This window comes from Mobula hypostoma, chromosome 11, assembly GCF_963921235.1.
Source record: "Mobula hypostoma chromosome 11, sMobHyp1.1, whole genome shotgun sequence".
Classification (NCBI taxonomy): domain Eukaryota; kingdom Metazoa; phylum Chordata; class Chondrichthyes; order Myliobatiformes; family Myliobatidae; genus Mobula; species Mobula hypostoma.
The window spans coordinates 10392031-10411868 of record NC_086107.1 but is presented as its reverse complement, the minus strand read 5'-3'; the positions used below and the strand labels follow the sequence as shown (position 1 = coordinate 10411868).

General features: G+C 40.1%; 1 protein-coding gene across 3 annotated transcripts in view; it reads left to right on the top strand.

The window, feature by feature from the left end:
* The window catches only part of cstf3 (cleavage stimulation factor, 3' pre-RNA, subunit 3), a 102509-nt gene that overhangs the window by 69270 nt on the left and 13401 nt on the right, over positions 1-19838 (top strand). For all 3 annotated transcript variants that reach the window (XM_063061675.1, XM_063061674.1, XM_063061673.1), the window contains 9 exons: positions 9241-9273; positions 12265-12362; positions 12464-12530; positions 12625-12659; positions 12764-12890; positions 15566-15643; positions 15761-15923; positions 17881-17990; positions 19591-19707. In XM_063061675.1, the coding sequence (XP_062917745.1) occupies positions 9241-9273; positions 12265-12362; positions 12464-12530; positions 12625-12659; positions 12764-12890; positions 15566-15643; positions 15761-15923; positions 17881-17990; positions 19591-19707 (828 nt within the window). The remainder of the gene's footprint in view (positions 1-9240; positions 9274-12264; positions 12363-12463; positions 12531-12624; positions 12660-12763; positions 12891-15565; positions 15644-15760; positions 15924-17880; positions 17991-19590; positions 19708-19838) is intronic.

The window sequence follows — 19838 nt, the reverse complement described above, 5'->3', positions numbered from 1 at the left end:
CACAGAGGTCCACTGTAACTTACAGTGGCCAATTAGCCTAAAAATCAACACATCCTTGTGATATGGGAGGAAACTGGAGCATATGTGCAATTACTGCAAGAGCATGCAAACTCCACGCAGACAGAACCAAAGATCAGAATCAACCCCTGGCCTACAGATATACGGGCTCGCGGCAAGTGCTGCACCACTCTATCTCACTATTTTCCTGCAAGCTCCTCAGAACCAACCAAGTCCCACTTTAAATATTTGTAAACTACAAGAAATTGCTTTAAAAGTAGGCTCCTGTACCATGGTGATCTTATTGTCATAAAAAGTTTCTTATGAACAAAGTTTCATCTGAATCTTAGGGTTAGGGATGAGGCTGGGTAGCCAAAAAAAAAAGGGTTGAGTAACTCCATGAATCTATGAATTGGTCAACATTATTGACCTCTTTCTCTCATTCCCATGAGGGAGGACTTCATGTTCTAGTCTCAAAGGACAAAAACAGAAAGGGAAAGCTAATTTGTGGCGGCGAGTGCGACATAGGCTTCCTGCTCAAGCATATAGAAGCTGTTGCCGTGGAAACAGTAGAACAGTTGTCACGTTACTTAATAAGCAATTCACAACCTGAACTTCAAGTTCAAATCCCAATATGATAGCTAAAAAATTTATATACAGTTCAGTAAATAATCTTTATCAATAAACTTATATCAGTCATGGTACTATAACTATGAAAGTATAAAATTGTTACAACACTCCACCTGGAAATCTCTGCCTCTCTTGCTCTGACTAATAGGGCATCATGGTAGCCTAGTGGTTACCGTGACGCTATTACAACTCGGGGCGAAGGAGTTCAGAGTTCAATTCCAGTGCCATCTGTAAGGAGTTTCTATGTCCTCCCCACAGGTTTCCTCCTACATTCCAATGGCGTACCCATCTGTAGGTTAATCAGTTATTGTAAATTGTCCTGTGATTAGGCAAGGGTAAATAGCTGGCTGGCTGGCTGGGCAGCTCGTTGGGCCAGAAGGGCCAATTCTGTTCTGTATCTCTAAATAAATAAACATAAATGTTTCCTGGCCTTTTGTTGACCCCTACAATGAATGAATGAGCATAAAACCAAAAAAGCTTTGTTTTTGGACGCAGTTTCATCAACAACCACACCAAAAGTCTTAAAGCTAAAAGTCTTCTGAGACTTTAGATTTAACTAATGAAGACAGTTAGTTATATCTAATATAACTAATGAGAGGGGCAGTTTCCGCTGAATTACCCTTGATTGCTAAGTGTTTTGGGCAATTAACTAATGGCATGGTTGATCTTTGGACTAAATCACTATACATCCCAAGAACAAAAAGTGGAAAGAAAGCCCAATTCACAGATTGCATTCCCGCTGACAGTGTACTAATGAAATTCATATAGATCTGTAACATGGATAACTGACATGATTGAAGAAGTTATTTCAGTATCCTTCTGCAAGGGTGCCTGGCTCTTTTTTTTTGGAATCTATGCCGTCCAGGTTATTAAAACACCTACCTAGCCACGATAGTTAGAGTCCAGCTGTGGGACTTTTCCTTTGTTAATTATTGATACTCAGATCAGTACTACAAGATCTTGAGAGACACGCAGATTCTTCAATCCCACGTTTCTGTAAAAGGTAAATTCAGTGGAAGTTTCACATCATGACTAATGCTGACTGTAATGCACAACATCTTTGAAGAATAGGTTTGTAGTAGAGATGGAACAGTGGAGGCTGAGGGGAGATGTGATAGAGGTTTATAAGGTTATCAGAGGCATAGATCGAGCAGTCAGACAGTGTCTTTTCCCAAGTGTTGAAAGGGCTAATACCAGAGGATGTGCATTTAAAGTGAAAGGGGGTAATTTCAAAGGAGATGAGAGGGGCATCTCATTTAAGAAATGTTTAGCTAGGGACACGAATATGAGGAAAATGCAAGGATATGGGCATTGTGTAGGCAGAGGAAATCAGTTTGGTTGATTACTGATTTAGTTGGTTCAGAACAACATTGTAGGCTGAGCTGTACTGTTCCATGTTCATGTATGTTTATCTATATTTATTTTATATAGAGATACAGTGCAGAACAGACTCTTCTGGCCCAACGAGCCGCAGTGCCCAGCAACCCACCCTTTTTACCCTAGCCTAATCACAGGACCATTTACAATGACCAATTAACTTACTAACCAGACTGGAGCACTCGGAGAAAACCATGCAGTCACGGGGAGGACATAGAAACTCCTTACAGGTGGCGCTGGAATTGAACTCTGAACTCTGACACCCTGAGCTGTAGTAGCATCACGTTACTGCAATGCTTTTTATGCTTCTGAGCTAGTGATGTCTTCTAGGAGAATTTCTTCCTCATTGCTCTAGTTATTTGGAGTTCGCTACTGTACACATGGAAAAAAGTGCTTCTGTTAAGAGTTAATGAATTGTGATGCCCGTTCTGTGAGTAGTTTCAGACTGAAATGTATCCAGGTATTGCACGATTCACAGCTCATTTCACTCTTTAGACGGTGATTCAAAGAGGCTCTGGATTGCTCAACAAGATGTCCCTTTAGAACAGAGATAAGGAAGAATTTCTTTAGCTAGAGGTGGTGAATTTGGAATTTATTGCCACAGACAGCTGTGTGGAGGCCAAGACATTGGGTAATTTTAAAGTGGAGGTTGATAGGTTCTTGATTAATAAGGGTGTCAATGGTGTTGAGAATAATAAATTAGTCATGATGGACTGCAGACCAGACTTGATGGGCCTAATGGCCTAATTCTGTTCCTATGTCTTTATGGTCTTATCTAGTTAGACACAAAGATTATTGCATGAAAAATAGTGCATCAGATAATATGAGCATTCCCGGGTATCACATTGGGGTTACGTTGCAGGGAAAATATATTCTGCTGACTCAAGGGAATGTAACAATGGAATCTGTTGTGTTATCATTCTCTACCATCCCCCAACCACCACTTCTTGATAATTTCTTCTCAGTCACCGTATGTACTGACACTTCTGTGCCTAGCATCATTTTGTCTATACAATCGACCTACCATATGTATACAAGTTCTCATGTATTTATATTTATTGTGTTTTTTATTATTGTATTCTTTGTCTTATTGTGTTTTTTTGTGCTGCTTCAACAATTATTTTCTTCTTGTTTACACTTGTAAACTAGAAATGACATTAGGCAGTCTTGAATTTTGAATTAAAGGGATTTAGTATTTTAGAGTTTCTTTATAGAATCTGACTGACAATGTTCAGAAGAGCCTGTGAGTTTTTAAGACTCCTTGGTGGATTTTTTTTTTGCAAGAGCTCCAGCAGTAATGTTAGCATGTTGAACCAAAGGCAGAGAAGTTATCCCTTGGAGTTCTGCTCCCTGGTTCCATTCACTGAATCCTTACTGCAGATTCTCATGATTCAAGGAAAGTCAAAGGAGAAAAATTCTGGTTTTAAGAAAAGCATGATCTCCAGAAACAATAGATACTCCTTGTACAATGTTGTGATGAGTCTCCTACCTAAGATTTACAGTATGTGAAGAGAACTCTTTATATTGAAGGGACCTGCAATAATTTCCTTGCATGACCTTGATAAAATAAAACTCTACTATTGTTTTAATCAAATCTGTGATATATCCTCCAGACTAGTAAGTTTAGTTAATGTCGGACAGTATCTTCAAATTCTGTTATGATCCCTCAAAGTATAGTGAAGCATATAACACGTGCAATAAAGGCATTGGAAGTCTTAGAGTGAAACGAAATACACTGGTGATTATTAAAGAAAATTTAATTCTACACCATGAATGTTTTAAGGTTCAGAAGGAGACCAAAAGATGTTGAGACGTTTTCACAGAATATCTGCAAAGTGAGGAGAATTGCACAGTGTTCCTACATCATAGGGGAAAGCATCAGAAGAGCTTTACTGGCACTTTTATATAGTCTCAATGGAACTTTAAGACACAAAAGCCCTTTTAAGGCCCTTAACCCTGATTACATTACAAGCTGATCATTCTTGGGAGAAATCTATTCCGCATTTCCTGTTGTTGATTGAAAATTATTGGCATTCTTTCCTCTTCATGGAATTTTTAAGTCAGGGTTTTGAATGTTCCAAGAGTTAGGCATTTTGTGTCTTCTGTTGTAAATTTCTATATACTGTCTTTATAATTGGGACTACCAGGAGGCAATGTAGCATCTCGCTTCCTACATCTCAGCTGCAATGTATAAAAACTTAATTACTCCAACTCTGTGCTTTTGCTTCCCAAGGGAGTTCCCTTTTGGGGAAAAGTAAAATCCAAGTACTTTGTAAGAAATCGAATGATAAAATAAAACGTTAATAAAATTATGTTGGAGTCCTCATGTTCTATTGTGTCTGGACATTGGAGACCAATGAGTCCATAAATTTATTACTTATATAACTTCATTTTTATAGATAAGTTAGTTAGCAAAGACAAAGTTCTCATTTTCTTAAAACCTGAAAGTCAGAAGCAATGTTAAGAGCCTATCTTTTTCTTTCTTTCTTGAAGAAACACAAGGTTTATTTCTAGGTTGTATGTTGGTTTGAGCTGCCAGTTTGCAGATGATTCCTCCTGTACTGCAAAACTCAAGTTAAACCTTAGCTTTTCCTGCCAGCCCCAAGCTGCGAAATGATCCAGAATTGGTCCAACACCAATGAAAATTCACTATACAAAGAACAGTATCTGTTAGAAATCTGAAACAACTAGCAGTTGTTCAGTGAAGATGTGGGCATATTGCATTTCAGATGTTTGAGGTAGGGTTTCACCTGGACTGTACACACCAGTTGTGTGGCAAAAAAAAAATCACAACAGCGTCTCTTCCACCTCAGGCGGCTGGGGAAGTTCGCAGGAGCGCTCAAGTCCTCAAGGCCTTCTAAAGGGCCGCCATGAGAGTATCCTGACTGGCTGTATCACCACCTGGTACGGGAACTGCACCAACCTTGATTGCTGGGCACTGCAGAAAGTGATTCGGACAGCCCAGCGCATACGTGGGTGTGAACTTGCCTCCACTGAGGACACCTACAGCAGCAGGTGTGTAAAGAAGGCCTGGAAGATCATCGGGGACACCAGTCACCCCAACTATTCGTAAGGCCAGTGATGTTGTGGGGATGGAACTGGACTCTCTGACGGTGGTGTCTGAAAAGAGGATGCTGTCCATGTTGCATGCCATCTTGGACAATGTCTCCCATCCACTACATAATGTACTGGTTGGGCACAGGAGTACATTCAGCCAGAGACTCATTCCACCGAGATGCAACACAAAGCGTCGTAGGAAGTCATTCCTGCCTGTGGCCATCAAACTTTACAACTCCTCCCTTGGAGGGTCAGACACCCTGAGCCAATAGGCTGGTCCTGGACTTATTTCCTGGCATAATTTACATATCACTATTTAACTATTTATGGTTTTATTACTATTTAATTATTTATGGTGCAACTGTAACGAAAACCAATTTCCCCCGGGATCAATAAAGTATGACTATGACTATAAACTGTTCCAGCTGCTTCCATCTGGCAAACGGTACCATGGCATTAAAGCCAGAACCAACAGGCTATGGGACAGCTTCCTTCTACAAGCCAATAGACTTTTAAATTCACATGTCTGTACATTGTGATGGTGTCACAACGCACAGATTTTTACTCCCTCACGTTGCGAGATGGGTGTAAAATTTAAATAAATTCAATTTAATGTGCAAAGCCCAGATAGCTGGACACTGTACTTCATTAGAAATTGATATATTTATTGGCCCCAGGACACAAGTTCTGAGATATTAACACAAAAACAAAAGCACTAGTTGCTGAAAATTTTGAAAAATCAACAGAACCTGTTGGAGATGTTTAGCTGATCATAAGACGACAAAGAAGATAAAAGTTAGTTATTAAACAGCAACTTAATGCCAAATGCTAGACCACATCTCGAGTATTGTATGTAGTTCTGGTCATCACACCATAAGAAATATGTGATTGCACTGGAGAGAGTGCAGAGGACTTTACATATGGAGAGAGATTGGACAGGTTGGACTTGTATTCTGTCGAGCAGGGCTTCTAAATCTGGCGTCCAAGGACCACTCGGTTAATGGTAAGGGTCCGTGATGTAAAAAAGATTGGGAACCCCTATTCTAGAGAAAACCAGGTTATCCAAATCTTATCTGGCAAGATCACCAGATAAAAGTATGTTAGATTATGAGAGACATAGATAGTCGACATCTTTTACCCATGGTACATCTATCAAAACAAAAGGTACAGTTTTAAGGTGAGAGGTAGAAGATTTAAAGGATTTTAGGGGGAAGTTTTTCACATAGAACATAGTTGATGTATAGAATGCAGTGCCAGAGGAGGTGAGGAAATCAGATAAAATGCTATACTTCAGAGGCTTCTACTCAAACACTTAAACAGGCAAGGCGTAGAAAGATACAATCCTAATACAGGTAAATGGGGTTAGTGAATGGGAAGAAAGGGGTTGTCATAGATGTGATGGCCAAATGATTCCTTCTGTGTAACTGAATGACTTTATTAGCCCACATCTTTGGAGACAGAAACAAAATTAACATTTCTGATTAAATGCCTCTTCATCCAAACTAATGTTTATTATGTTAAACTACTTGATCTGTTTGACACCTTCACTCCAATCCCCTCCATAAAGGAAGATTAAAACATGACTGATTTAGCTTGTATTTTTAAAATTCAAGTCTTCATAAAGTAGTGATGATATTAATTATTTTAATCTTGCATGGCATAGGCAGTGTTATGGGTTATTACCTCAATAAATTGAGGCATTGAGTTCAAAAGCAGGGACAATGAACTTGTTTAAAGGGCACAGCTGGAGAACTGCATTCAAATTTTGGTTATCAAATTCCAGGAATGTTCTGAAAGTCCCAGAAGGGGCGCAGACATGGTTCTAGGGCTGAGGATTTTCAGCTGTAAGTTTAGCCCAGGAAAAGTGAGGTTGACGCAAAGAATATTGAGCGTAGGCTACACATCTGTATAAGGTTCTGATGGTTAGATAGAGGATGATATAGGGAAGTTGTTCTCATCAATGGGTGGTCCAGAAAATGCAGATTTATATGCAGTATTCTGGACAAAAGATCAAAAGGGAATGAGACAAAAATCATTTCTCATATGGAGTGTAGTTGAGATCAGGAATTCTCTGTCCCAGAGGAGGTAGAAGCAAAACCTGTATATTCATCTGGGAAAGAGAAATGCATTCAGGAAAATAATTTACACCTACTACAAATTTTCACCTGCTACAGCGGCACATTAATATTTCAGTAGTAAGTTAAATTCCAGATTTTCTTTGATAACTAGAGCACAGTAAAATATAATCCAGTTGTATATAATCATCCTCCAATCTGTGATCTTTAGTTTGAACTTTATAGGGTTTTGGGTTCTGTCAGAATCAAATTGCAACTCTTGGAGCAGCATTGCAGCTGTCTGACCTTTATAGGCCTCCACTGCAGTATTGGCATGCAAACTGGGCGGTGGCTGAGAAATGTGCCTCACTGGTGTGAACTTCACGACTTCTTTCAGAGCATGTAAATGTAATTAAGATATTCTAAAGCATTCCTACATAAAATTATTTTTATATTTCAACTGGTTTCGATGCATGATAATGGATAAGCCAGGGAATGTCGGGCCAGTGAGTCCTACATCAGTGGTGGGAAAGTTATTGGAAGGAATTCTGAAGGGCAGGATTTATTTTCATTTGGAAGTACAATGACTGATTAAGGTTAGTTATATGGACTTATGCAAAGGGAAATCATGTCTCAGGAATTTGGGATTTTTTGAGGAGGTGAGGAAGTGGATTAATGAGGATAGGGTAGTAAACATTATGTACAGGGACATTAATAACAAGATTCCACACAGTAGGCTGGCCTAGAGATTAGAACATATGAGATCCAGAGTGATCTATCAAATTAGATACAGAATTGGGTTAGTGGTAGGTGGCAGTGGAGGACTGATATTTTTCTCATTGGGGGACTAACCAGTGGTATAGTGCAAAGATCACTTCTGACTCTTTGTTGTTTGTCAAATATATAAATAACCTGGATGGGAATGTAGGCGATTTGAAAAGTAGGTTTGTAGATTACACCAATATTGGTGATATAATGGACAGTGAAGGAGCTTGTCTAAGGTTGCAATAGGATAGAGATTAACTGGGAAAGCGGGCAAGGGAATAGCAGATGGAGTTAAACTCAGACAAGTGTAAAGTGATGCATTTCGGGATGTTAAGCCGGGGCAGGTCATACACAGCAAATGGCTGGGAAGTGTTGCTGAATAGAGAGACCTTGGGATACAAGTACAGAGATCCCTGAAAATGTCAGCACAGGTAGCCAGCCTGGTGACAGGTATGGTGCACTTTCTCTCATCAGCCATCAGTCAAGAGTTGGGATATTATGTTACAGTTGTACAAATTGTTCATTAGGCAGCACTTGGAGTATTGTGTATCGCCACACTATAGGAAGGATGTGATTAAGCTTGGGAGAGGGTGCAGAAAAGATTCACCAAAATATTGCTTAGATTGGAGGATTAGAGTTACAAAAAAGATAGGAGGCGATGGGTCTATCTTCTCTGAGTAAAGGAGGCTGAGAGGAGTCATGATAGAGGTACATAATTATGAGAGGGATGAGTAGGGTGGATAGCTAGTGCCTGTTTCCTATGGTGGCTGTGTCATAGGTGTAAGGGGATGGTTTTATAGCAGATCTGAGAGAGAAATTTTTGACACACAGCTATTTGTATATGGAATGAGCTGCCAGAGGAGGTGCTGGAGTACAGGCCATAACATTTTTTAAGGTGCATCTGGAACCATCATTGAATGAGCAGGGGGAGGTATTGAATTAACGCAGGATTTGTGCAGATAGGCATTATGGTGGAATGTAGACATGGTGGGTTGAGGGCCTGTTTCTATGCTATACAATTCAATAACTTAAACAAGTTAAATGATTTAGAACAAATTTTAGATCTTTATTTCATCTTTTTTTTCATCTTATTTTTCTTTTGGTATTTTGAGTTATTAAAGTATCTTAATGAATAAGCAAACTTTACATCCTTCCTACCTTATATATAATGACACTAAATATCTCTATCACTGCCATGCTAATTTGAATCCTCGTTAAATATCTTTTTCTTTTATAATGTTGCCTTCTATGTCAAAATTTAACCACAGGGAGTTCTCTGTGTGGAACTGCTATTCTTTTTAAGACAGAGTTTCTCCTCACTTATGGAAAATGTAATGAATCTTTCTTTTTGTTGCTACAGATAAAAGCAAAAAACTACGACAAAGTCGAGAAGGTAAGCTACAGTTTTTAATTGTTATCCCACTAACACACTAGAAGGAAAGGAGCCAAGCGTACTTTATGGTTAGTTAGTTAGTCACTGCAAGCTAACATGTTCGCTTATCTGAGCTTTGTCAGATTTCATGGAGATTGTGAGTGAACAACCCTTTTCAAATTCTCAGTTGGATTGAGGTCTGGACTCTGACTTGACCACTTGAGGACATTAACTCTGTTGTTTTTAAGCCACTCCTGTGTAGCTTTGGCTTTATGCTTGGGATCATTGTCTTGCTGGAAAACAAATCTTCTCCCAAATTGCAGTTCTTTTGCAGTCTGCTTCAAGTTTTCCTCCATGATTTCCCTGTATTTTGCTGCATTTATTTTACCCTCTATCCTCACAAGCCTTCCAGAGCCTGCTGCAGTAAAACATCCCCAGAGCATGATGCAGTCATCACCATGCTTCATGGTAGGGATGGTGTGTTTTTGATGATGTGCAATGTTGGCTTATGCCAGATATAGCTTTTAGTCTGATGGTCAAAATGCTCAAATTTGGTTTCATGAGACCATAGAACCTTCTTCCAGCTGACTTCAAGTCTCCTACAATGCCTTCCGCAAAACTCTAGCTGAGATTTCATCCGAGTTTTTTTCAACGGTGGCTTTCTCTTTGCCACTCTCCCATAAAGCTGTGACTGGTGAAGCACCCAGGCAACTGTTGTTGTATGCTCTACAACTCTTCCATCTCAGCCACTGAAGCTTGTACCTCCTCCAGAGTTGTCATAGGTCTCTTTGTGGTCTCCCTCACTAGTCCCCTTCTTGCACGGTCAAACAGTGTTTGAGGACAGTCTGATCCAGGCAGATTTACAGCTGTGCCATATTCTTTCCATTTCTTAATGATTGACTTAACTGGGATATTCAAGGAATATCCAAGGGATATTCAGTGACTTGAAAATTTTCTTGTATCCTTCTCCTGACTTTTCAGTATCCTGTTTGCAGAGTTGCTTGGAGTGTACTTTTGTCTTCATGGAACACACATAAAAGTTGCTGGTGAATGCAGCAGGCCAGGCAGTATCTCTAGAAAGAGGTACAGTCGACGTTTCAGGCCGAGACCCTTCGTCAGGACTAAATGAAAGAAGAGCTAGTAAGAGATTTGAAAGTGGAAGGGGGAGATCTGAAATGATAGGAGAAGACAGGATTTTCAGATCTCCCCCTCCCCCTCCCACTTTCAAATCACTTACTAGCTCTTCTTTCAGTTAGTCCTGACGAAGAGTCTCGGCCCAAAACGTCGACTGTACCTCTTCCTAGAGATGCTGCCTGGTCTGCTGCGTTCACCAGCAACATTTATGTGTGTTGCTTGAAATTCCAGCATCTGCAGATTTCCTCGTGTTTGCGTTTTGTCTTCATGGTGTAGTTTTTGCCAGGATACTGACTGACCAGCAGTTGGACCTTCCAGATACAGGTGTATTTTTATTACAATCAATTGAAACACCTTGACTGCACACAGCTGATCTCCAAAAACAGATCTCCATTTAACTAATTAAGTGACTGGACTTGTAAAGAAAGGGCTGTTCACTCACGATCCTCATGCAATCTGACAAAGCTTGAGCAGTTTTGTAAAGAAGAATGGGGAAAAATTGCAGTGTCCAGTTGTGCAAAGCTGATAGAGACCTATACACACAGACTCAAGGCTGTAATTGCTGCCAAAGGAACATCTACTAAGTACTGACGAAGGGGGGTGAGTAATAATGCAGTCAATCATTTTGTGCTTAATAATTGTGATAAATTTACACCAATTTGTAGAAATTTGTTTTCATTTTGACACAAAAGAGTCATTTCTGTTGATCAGTGTAAAAAAAACACCAAATTAAATCCACTGTGATTCAATGTTGCAAAACAGTAAAACACAAAAGCTTCGGGTGGGGGGGGTGAATACTTTTTATAGGCACTGTATGTCACCATATACAACCCTGAGATTCATTTTCCTGTGGGCAAACCCAATGAACCCATAATCGAGTAACAGCCATAATAGAATCAGTGAAAGACCGCATCAACTCGGGCATTCATCCAGTTTGCAAAAGACAGCAAACTGCAATTAGAAAAAGAAAGAAATAATAATAATAAATAAATAGATAGATGGATAAATAAGCCATTGTGGCGGCCTGCACACTCGGGACTCGAATCGCCATCGGGAGCTGCGGGCAGACACGCGGTAGCGTTTTGAACTACCCACTCAGGGTGGACTTTCCAGGGACAGTCTGACGTCACGTCTGCCCCGCGGGTTGCAGGGGCCCATGGGAGGGGAGATTTAAGCGCGCGATTTTGAATCAGTAAAGGCATTCTGAGTTCAGCTCTCTCTGCCTCCGTGTGTTTCTTTAGTAGCGTGTTTGCACACGACTACACAATAAATATTAAGAACATGAGGTGAGGAGTCAATGAAAGTGAATCCATAGTTTGTGGGAACGTTTCAGTAATGGAGTGAGCGAAGTTATCCCCTCTGGTTCAAGAGCCTGATGGTTGAGATGTAATAACTGTTCCTGAACCTACTGGTGTGGATCCTGAGGCTCCTGTACCTCCTTCCTGGTGGCAGCAATAAGAAGAGATCGTGGCCTGGGTGGTGGGGATTGGCAAGATAAACATAAATTGTACGCTTTTTTTTGATTTTAAAAAACCCTTAGAACAAAAAAAAAGCAAAGTCCATTTTAGTGAAAAGAGATCAGAGAAGGGTGGGAGGAAGCTTAAATAGACTGTCAGCACTGGAATGAAATTAAATGTTTTTGAGTTTTACATTCTATGAATCAAGTACACAGACCTTTGTTCAAAAGAGTTGGGCTCCTAGCAGGAAATGTGTCCTTGCAATATTTGCTCTATAAACAGAGATGTCTGGAGTTCTAAGGAGAGCTAGCCACAGCACCTCTTGGTCATGGCATAATTTATGGTCTAAAGAACAGTAAGAAATATGTCTTAAAATTTTTCTCATTCAGAAATTTCTAATTTTATTTGTTTTTTTTTTCAGTTGTTTCAGCGATGTCTTATGAAGGTTTTGCATATTGATCTATGGAAATGTTATTTGGCTTATGTACGGGAAACTAAAGGGAAACTTCCTAGTTACAAGTAAGTGCTGAAGTGTTGTAGCTTTGCTTTCAGTTTTTAAAATAATTTTATTTCCAGCTGTCAAAAAATGTTCCATAACTCCTTCATCTGTTGCACTGCAGGGAGAAGATGGCCCAAGCTTATGATTTTGCCTTGGATAAAATTGGCATGGAGATTATGTCCTACCAAGTAATTCTTTTCTTTTCAATTCTGCAACTTGTTAAAAAGATTTTATAAATGCTTTGTGAATTGAAACTGTAATAATTTTAATAATCTCTTGCAGATCTGGGTTGATTACATTAACTTTCTGAAAGGAGTGTAAGTAATGAATATTGTTATATTTTGTTCATTCATTCTGACTTTAATTATTCAGAGAGAAAGCTTGTGTTCACTCTAACGTGCTTCCACATGACTTCCGACAGGGAGGCAGTAGGATCCTATGCAGAGAACCAAAGGATAACAGCAGTGCGCCGGGTGTATCAGCGAGGCTGTGTCAACCCTATGATAAATATTGAACAGTTATGGCGAGATTATAACAAATATGAAGAGGTAAAATCTTTAGACACAGATAATATACTGTGGAGGGAGAAGGTTAAGGTTTACAGCCAATTAGAATATCTTCCTTACTTGAGCAAGGGGAAGCTATGAAGCCTACTCAATCAAGTGTTTATTATGGGCAGTACAGTAGTGTAGTGCTTTGCTATTACAGCGCCAATGACCCGAATTCAATTCCTCTGCTCTCTGAAAGTTTTTATGTTTTCCCCGTGATTGCGTAGGGAATATTAATTGTCTGTTCCCCGGGTGCTGCGGTTCCGTTCCACATTCCAAAGACGTACGTAGGGTTCGTAGGTTAAATGGTCACATGGGCATAATTGGGTGACGCGGGCTCACTGAGCTAGAAGGGCCTGTTACCACGCTGTATCTCTAAGTAAAATAAAAAAGTCACGGCCCTTTCAAAGAGCAAGCTTATTTATCACAATGTCCTCTGAGAATGGTTGTGGTCTTCTGCTACTATCGCCCATCCACTTCAAGGTTCAACGTGTTATTCATTCAAAGATGGTCTTCACACCACTGTTGTAATGCGTAGTTATTTCAGATACTATCACCTTCCTATCATCTTGAACCAGCCTGGCCATATTCCTCTGACTTCTCTCATTAACAAGACATTTTTGCCAACTGAACTGGATATTTTTCGTACCCTTCTCTGTAAATTTCAGAGATGTTGTGTGTGAAAATCCCAGGAGGTCAGCATTTTCTGAAATACTCAAACCACCCCATCTGGCACCAATAATTATTCATTCCATGGGTCAAAATCTCTTAGATCTCATTTCTTTCTCAATTTGATGTTGGGTCTGAACAACAACTGAAACTCTTGGCCATGTCTGCTTGCTTTTATGAATTAAGTTGGTGCCATGTGATTGGCTGATTAGTGATTTGCATTAACAAGCAGGTGTACAAGTGTAATTAATAAAGTGGACACTAAGTGCAGTCTCCCAATGGTAGATTTGATTTTACCATCTTAATGCAGTCTGTTACAAAGTTGATAAATACTTTTAAACAGTCAGCTTATATTTGTTCATTTGCCCTTTTGCTGTCACTGTAATGGGAAACCATCACTGCAGAGTCTGAATATGTGACCACCTTCCACATGAAGTGTTGTACCATCCCCATACAGTAAAATCAGGTCCAGCTCCTACCTGACCATTTTAGCAATACATAAATATTTTGAAGCAAACATCTTCCTGATGATTTACTCCTGCTTTGAAATGGGTGAGATGGACATAAAGAATATTAGCACCCCACACTATTTAAAAATTAGACAAGCAATACATTGAGTATTTTCTATTAAACAATTGTGTTTTAATATGAGTAATTAGATTAAATAGGCATGCAGCCTCCATAAAGGATTAGCACAACAATTTACAGTACCAGTGACCTGGGTTTGTTTCCTGCCGCTGCCTGTAAGCAGATTGTATGTTCTCCCCATGACCGCATGGATTTTCTCCATTTGCTCCAGTTTCCTCCCACAGTCCGAAGATGTACCGGTTAGGTTAATTGGTCACTGTAAATGGTCGCTGTGATTAGGCTAGGGTTGGATCAGGGATTGCTGGGCATGCGGCTGGAAGGGCCTATCTATGCTGTAATCTCAATAATAAAATAAAATTTAAATAACGATTTCAAGATTGTGTATTCACGATTAAAGATTGCTTATTGTCATTCTTCAGTACACAACTGTAAAGTAGAATGAAGTGATTGTTAGTCCAGATCCAATGCAGCGTAACAAAACACAATATGATGAAAGGAAACAATAAAAAAACAAATAAAACACAATAAATATAAATATGAAAGCAATCCTATAAAACACAATGGGCATGTCACTGAGTGTGGTTGTATATGCAAAGATTAGCTTACGTACATAGACTCACTGCATGCCATAAAGTGACCTTATGAGCAGCAGTATCTGTACATAAGATGACTGACAGTATATGATAAAGGGACTTGGAAAGAGGAACTTGTTGCCACAGTGACAACAAGAAATTGTAGAAATTATTTGTAAGCTTGTAAAGTGATGGAAGTACGAGGGGTGAATGATAAGTTCATGGCCTAAGGTAGAAGGAGTAAATTTTAGGAAACCTAGCACATTTATTTTTCCTACGTTTACACATTTAGTCCAGGGGTCGTGGAGCATACGGATCCCTCCTTTGTAGAAGTCAGCGCCTTGAACCTCCAGAAGTGGTCCACAGCAGGGGTGATTGATAAGTTCATAGCCTTCGGTAGAAGGAGATGAGTTATTAACTTCAAACTTTCTGCATTTTCACTCAGAGTTGAACGGCCCGTGCATGTAATGAGACTGGCATAACTCATCTCTTTCTACCTTAGGCCACGAACTTATCAATCACCCCTGCTGTGGACCACCTGGAGGTCCAAGACACTCTCATTACATGCATGTGCAGTTCAACTCTTTCAGTGATAATGCAGAAAGTTTGAAGTTAATATCTCATCTCCTTCTACCTTAGGCTACGAACTTATCAATCGCCCCTGCTGTGGACCACTTCTACAAAGAGGGGATCCATGTGCTCCACAACCGCTGGACTAAGTGTGTACATGTAGGAGGGGACTATGTTGAAAAATAAATGTGCTAGGTTTTCTAAAATTGACTCCTACCTTAGGCCACAAACTTATCAATCACCCCTCATAAAGAGTTTTTCTCTCTTCCTCCACAGAGCATTAACATACACCTGGCCAAGAAAATGATTGAAGATCGGAGCAGGGATTATATGAACGCTCGACGAGTGGCAAAGGTAAGTGTTCCCATTTTAATTTGTGATAGGTTGCTGCAAACTGGGGGAGCTTTAAAATACAAGGGGCTCCCTTCTTCTTGTGCATCAAAGCTATGGAGTTACATATTTCCCTTGCAGGAGTATGAGACTGTCATGAAAGGTCTGGACCGCAATGCTCCATCAGTTCCGCCACAGAACAGCCCTCAGGAAGCACAGCAGGTGGAGATGTGGAAGAAGTATATTCAATGGGAGAAAAGTAACCCACTTCGCACTGAAGACCAAACACTAATTACTAAGCGAGGTGAGGCTAATTAACAGACAGTGCTGCCATTTTCATAGAAACATCATTTTCTGTTGTGCAAAAGCAGTCTAAAAGGATATTTACTGCTTGTTCATTTCATTGTTCTTAAGAGAGATTTTCATGTGCCTAAAATAGCAACCATGTTGTCTAAGGCAGCATGGTAGCGTAACAGCTAGTGTAACGCTTTTACAGCAATGATAGGGGTTTAATTGCGACTGCTGTCTGAAGAATTCGTATGTTCTCCACGTGACAGTGTGAATTACTGCTAGGTGCTCTGATAACTTCCCACATTCCCAAGTACAAGCTAATAGGTTGTAGGCACGCTATATTGGCGCCAGAAGCGTGGCGATACTTGAGGACTGCCCCCAGCACATCCTCGGACTGTAGGGCAAATGACACGGTTCATTGTACCTTTTGATGTACCTGTGACAAATAAAGTTGATCTTCTATCTTTAAAATGTTCAGTGCATCAAACTCTGTAATTCCTCCTCTAAACGTTCATATCTCTATTTACTCTCCCTGTCTCTTTGGTCAGTATTTTGCTTATTAGTCCAAATAAGAACTTAGTCATCTCTTTTTTGGCGTAGTGTCATAATGCTTCTTTGAAGCACTGCATTAAGTTCCTTAGGTAAATGTAAATTATTGTTATGTTTTGAGAGTATTGAATTGTCTATAAAGCATCATGAAATTTCTTAGTAAGCCATTACAAGGAGATATATAAATTGGATCATCATCATCATCGTTATGTGCCATGTCGTATGACATGCGCGGGCATGATATATAATCATATTGTTCTTGCCAAATTTTCTACAGAATTGGTTTGCCATCGCCGCCTTCTGGGCAATATCTTCACAAGATGGGTGACCCCAGTCATTATCAATACTCTTCGGAGATTGTCTGATTGGCGTCAGTGGTCACTTAACCGGAATGTGTGATCTGCACTGGCTGCTCATACGACCATCCACCACCTGCTCCCATGGCTTCCCGTGACCCTGATCGGGGTGTGGGGGCTAAGCAGGTGCTTCACCTTGCCCAAGGGTGTCCTGAAGAGCGAAGGAGCACCTTACACCTCCTTTAGTAGAGACGTATCTCCACCCCACCACCCAAATAAATTGGATATCTTTTTAATTAAGAGTTGGCAAGAATTATTTTCTTTAAAATTGGTTTCTGGAAGTTCTGCAGATGCTGGAAATCCAAAGCATGAACTTCGGAGGTCAGGTAGCATCCATGGAGAGGAATGAACAGTCAACATAACACACACGAAATGCTGGAGGAATTCAGCAGATCCAGATCCTGATGAAGGGTCTTGGCCCGAAATGTTGACTGTTTATTCCTCGCCATAGCTGCTGCCTGACCTGTTGCATCCCTCCAGCATTTGTGTGTGTTATTCTGGAAGAACCAGATATTATGTAATTGATCATATGCTAGCTAACCACAAACAAGAGAAAATCTGTTATTGCTGGAAATCCAAGCAACGCGCACAAAATGCTGGAGGAACTCAACTGTCCAGGCAGCATCTAAGGAGAAGAGTACAGGTGACATTTCAGGCCAAGACCCTTCATCTCATCTGTTAAGTACATCGACTGTTTATTCATTTCCAAAGATGCTGCCTGGCCTTCTGAGTTCCTCCAGCATTTGTGTGTGTTGCTTGGATTTCCAGCATCTGCAGATTTCTCTTGTTTGTGACATTGCAAAGTCTCTTCCAGGGATGCCTGGCCTGAAGAAGTTTAAATCTTCCCTTCGGAGGGAGTTCAGTGAAACCCTCTCTCACTGCTACCCCTCTGTGATCTCCGATTCCTAATGAAGGGTCTTGGCCTGACACATCGACTGTACTCCTTTCCATGGATGCTGCCTGGTCTGCTGAGTTCCTCCAGCATTTTGTGTGTGTGCTATACTAGCTATCGTCTCCTTTGAGATCTGTTACTGAGTGTAAAGAATTGGATGTGTTTTCTTGCAGTTATGTTTGCCTATGAGCAATGTCTTCTGGTCTTGGGGCATCATCCTGACATCTGGTATGAAGCTGCACAGTATTTGGAACAATCTAGCAAGCTGCTAGCAGAAAAGGGGGTAGGTAATTACCAGTACATCGAAAATGGATAATAAAAGCAATGATTATAAGACGATGCAACACACTTAGTTTGAGGGTTGCCAAGCATAACAACTATAAATGAATTACTAGTCTGATTTAATGGGTTTCACCTCCAGACCATCCTTGTAGAAATAATCGCAAATTGTTTTATGGAACTGATTGAGATATCTTGGGTTCCTGAGGCTGTTTGTCGTTAACTTCCAGGGTCATTAATACTATGTCAGACTGCTCAGAACATTTAAAGACTTGTGGAATTATTTGACATTCCCTCTGTTGTACATGTTTCCTAGGTTGTTTAAAAGTAGATGTGTTAAACTCATAGAGTACTACTGTAGAGTAAAAGGCCCTTCAGACCATTAAGTCTATGCCATCCTGGTTTTATGCCTTCCTGCTCCCAGACCATAGCCCTCCATACCCCTTTCATCCACATACCTGTTTAAACTTTTCCTAAATGTTACAGTTGAACCTGTATCCACCACTTCTGCCGGCATTCATTCCACACTCGTATCACCCTTAGAGTGAAGTACTCCTCCTCAGATTCCCCTTAAATATTTCACTTTTCACCTAAACCTATGACCTATAGTTGTTGTTGCACCCAACCTACAGGATTTTATTAATTAAGTTCAAATCCTGTTTTTGGGATCTCTACATTACCTGGTATCTTAACTTTATCTGGATATCTTCATGGGAAGCAACCTTGGAGATGTTACTACAGTAAAGGCTCAATATAAATGTAAGTTATTTTGTTATTAAGATAAACTTATTAAGAGTAGTTTGTGAAGTTCTGTAAAGATAGACAAAATTCCAAGTAAAATTTATTATTGGACTACATACATGTGACCACGTACAACCCTGAGATTCTTTTTCTGCAGCTATACTTAGCAAATCTATAGAACAGTAACTGTAAACAGGATCAATGAACAACAAATTGTACAAATACAAGTATAAAAAATGGCAAATAATAACAAGAGCATGAAATAACAAAATGGAGTCCTTAAAGTGAGACCCTTGGTTGTGGGAACACCAGAAATAGAATGGGTGTAGTGTTCCACTTTTGTTCAGGAGCCTGATGGTTGAGGGGTAGCAATTGTTCATGAACCTGGTGTTGTGAGTGCTGAGGCACCTGTACCTTCTGCCTGATAGCAGCAGTGAGAAAAGAGCATGGCCTGGGTGGTGAGGGTCTTTAATGATGGATGCTGCTTTTCAGTGGCAACTTTTCATGTAAATATGGTCAGTGGTTAATGGGCACAAGAGATTCTGTAGATGCTTGAAATCCCAAGTAACACATTGAATGCTGGACTAATTCAGGTCAGGCAGCATCTATGGAGAGGAGTGAACAGTCAGTATTTTGGGCCGAGACCCTTCATCAGTCCTGGTCTTGATAGATGCTGCCTGATCTGCTGAGTTCCTCCAGCATTTTGAGTGTGTTATCCCATAAATATAGTTTTTTTTAAAAAGTGCCAACAAGATGGCAGATTCCTGGTAGGTTCCTGGTAATTGTTCTTGACTCTTAAATGTCTGTTGTGTCACTGCCAATTAATTTGAGGAACTTTTCTCATAAATGTTACTCTTTGACAGGACATGAACAATGCAAAACTGTTCAGTGATGAAGCTGCAAATATCTACGAGAGGGCCATCAGTACTTTGCTAAAGAAGAACATGTTGCTTTACTTTGCATATGCGGATTATGAAGAGGTAAATAGAGATTATGCAGTCCTCTGGTCTATCAAATGTACAAAGAAGAGATTCTGCAGATGTTGGAAATCCAGAGCAGCAGACACAAAATGCTGTAGGAACTCAGTAGGTCAGGCAGTACCTGTGGAAAT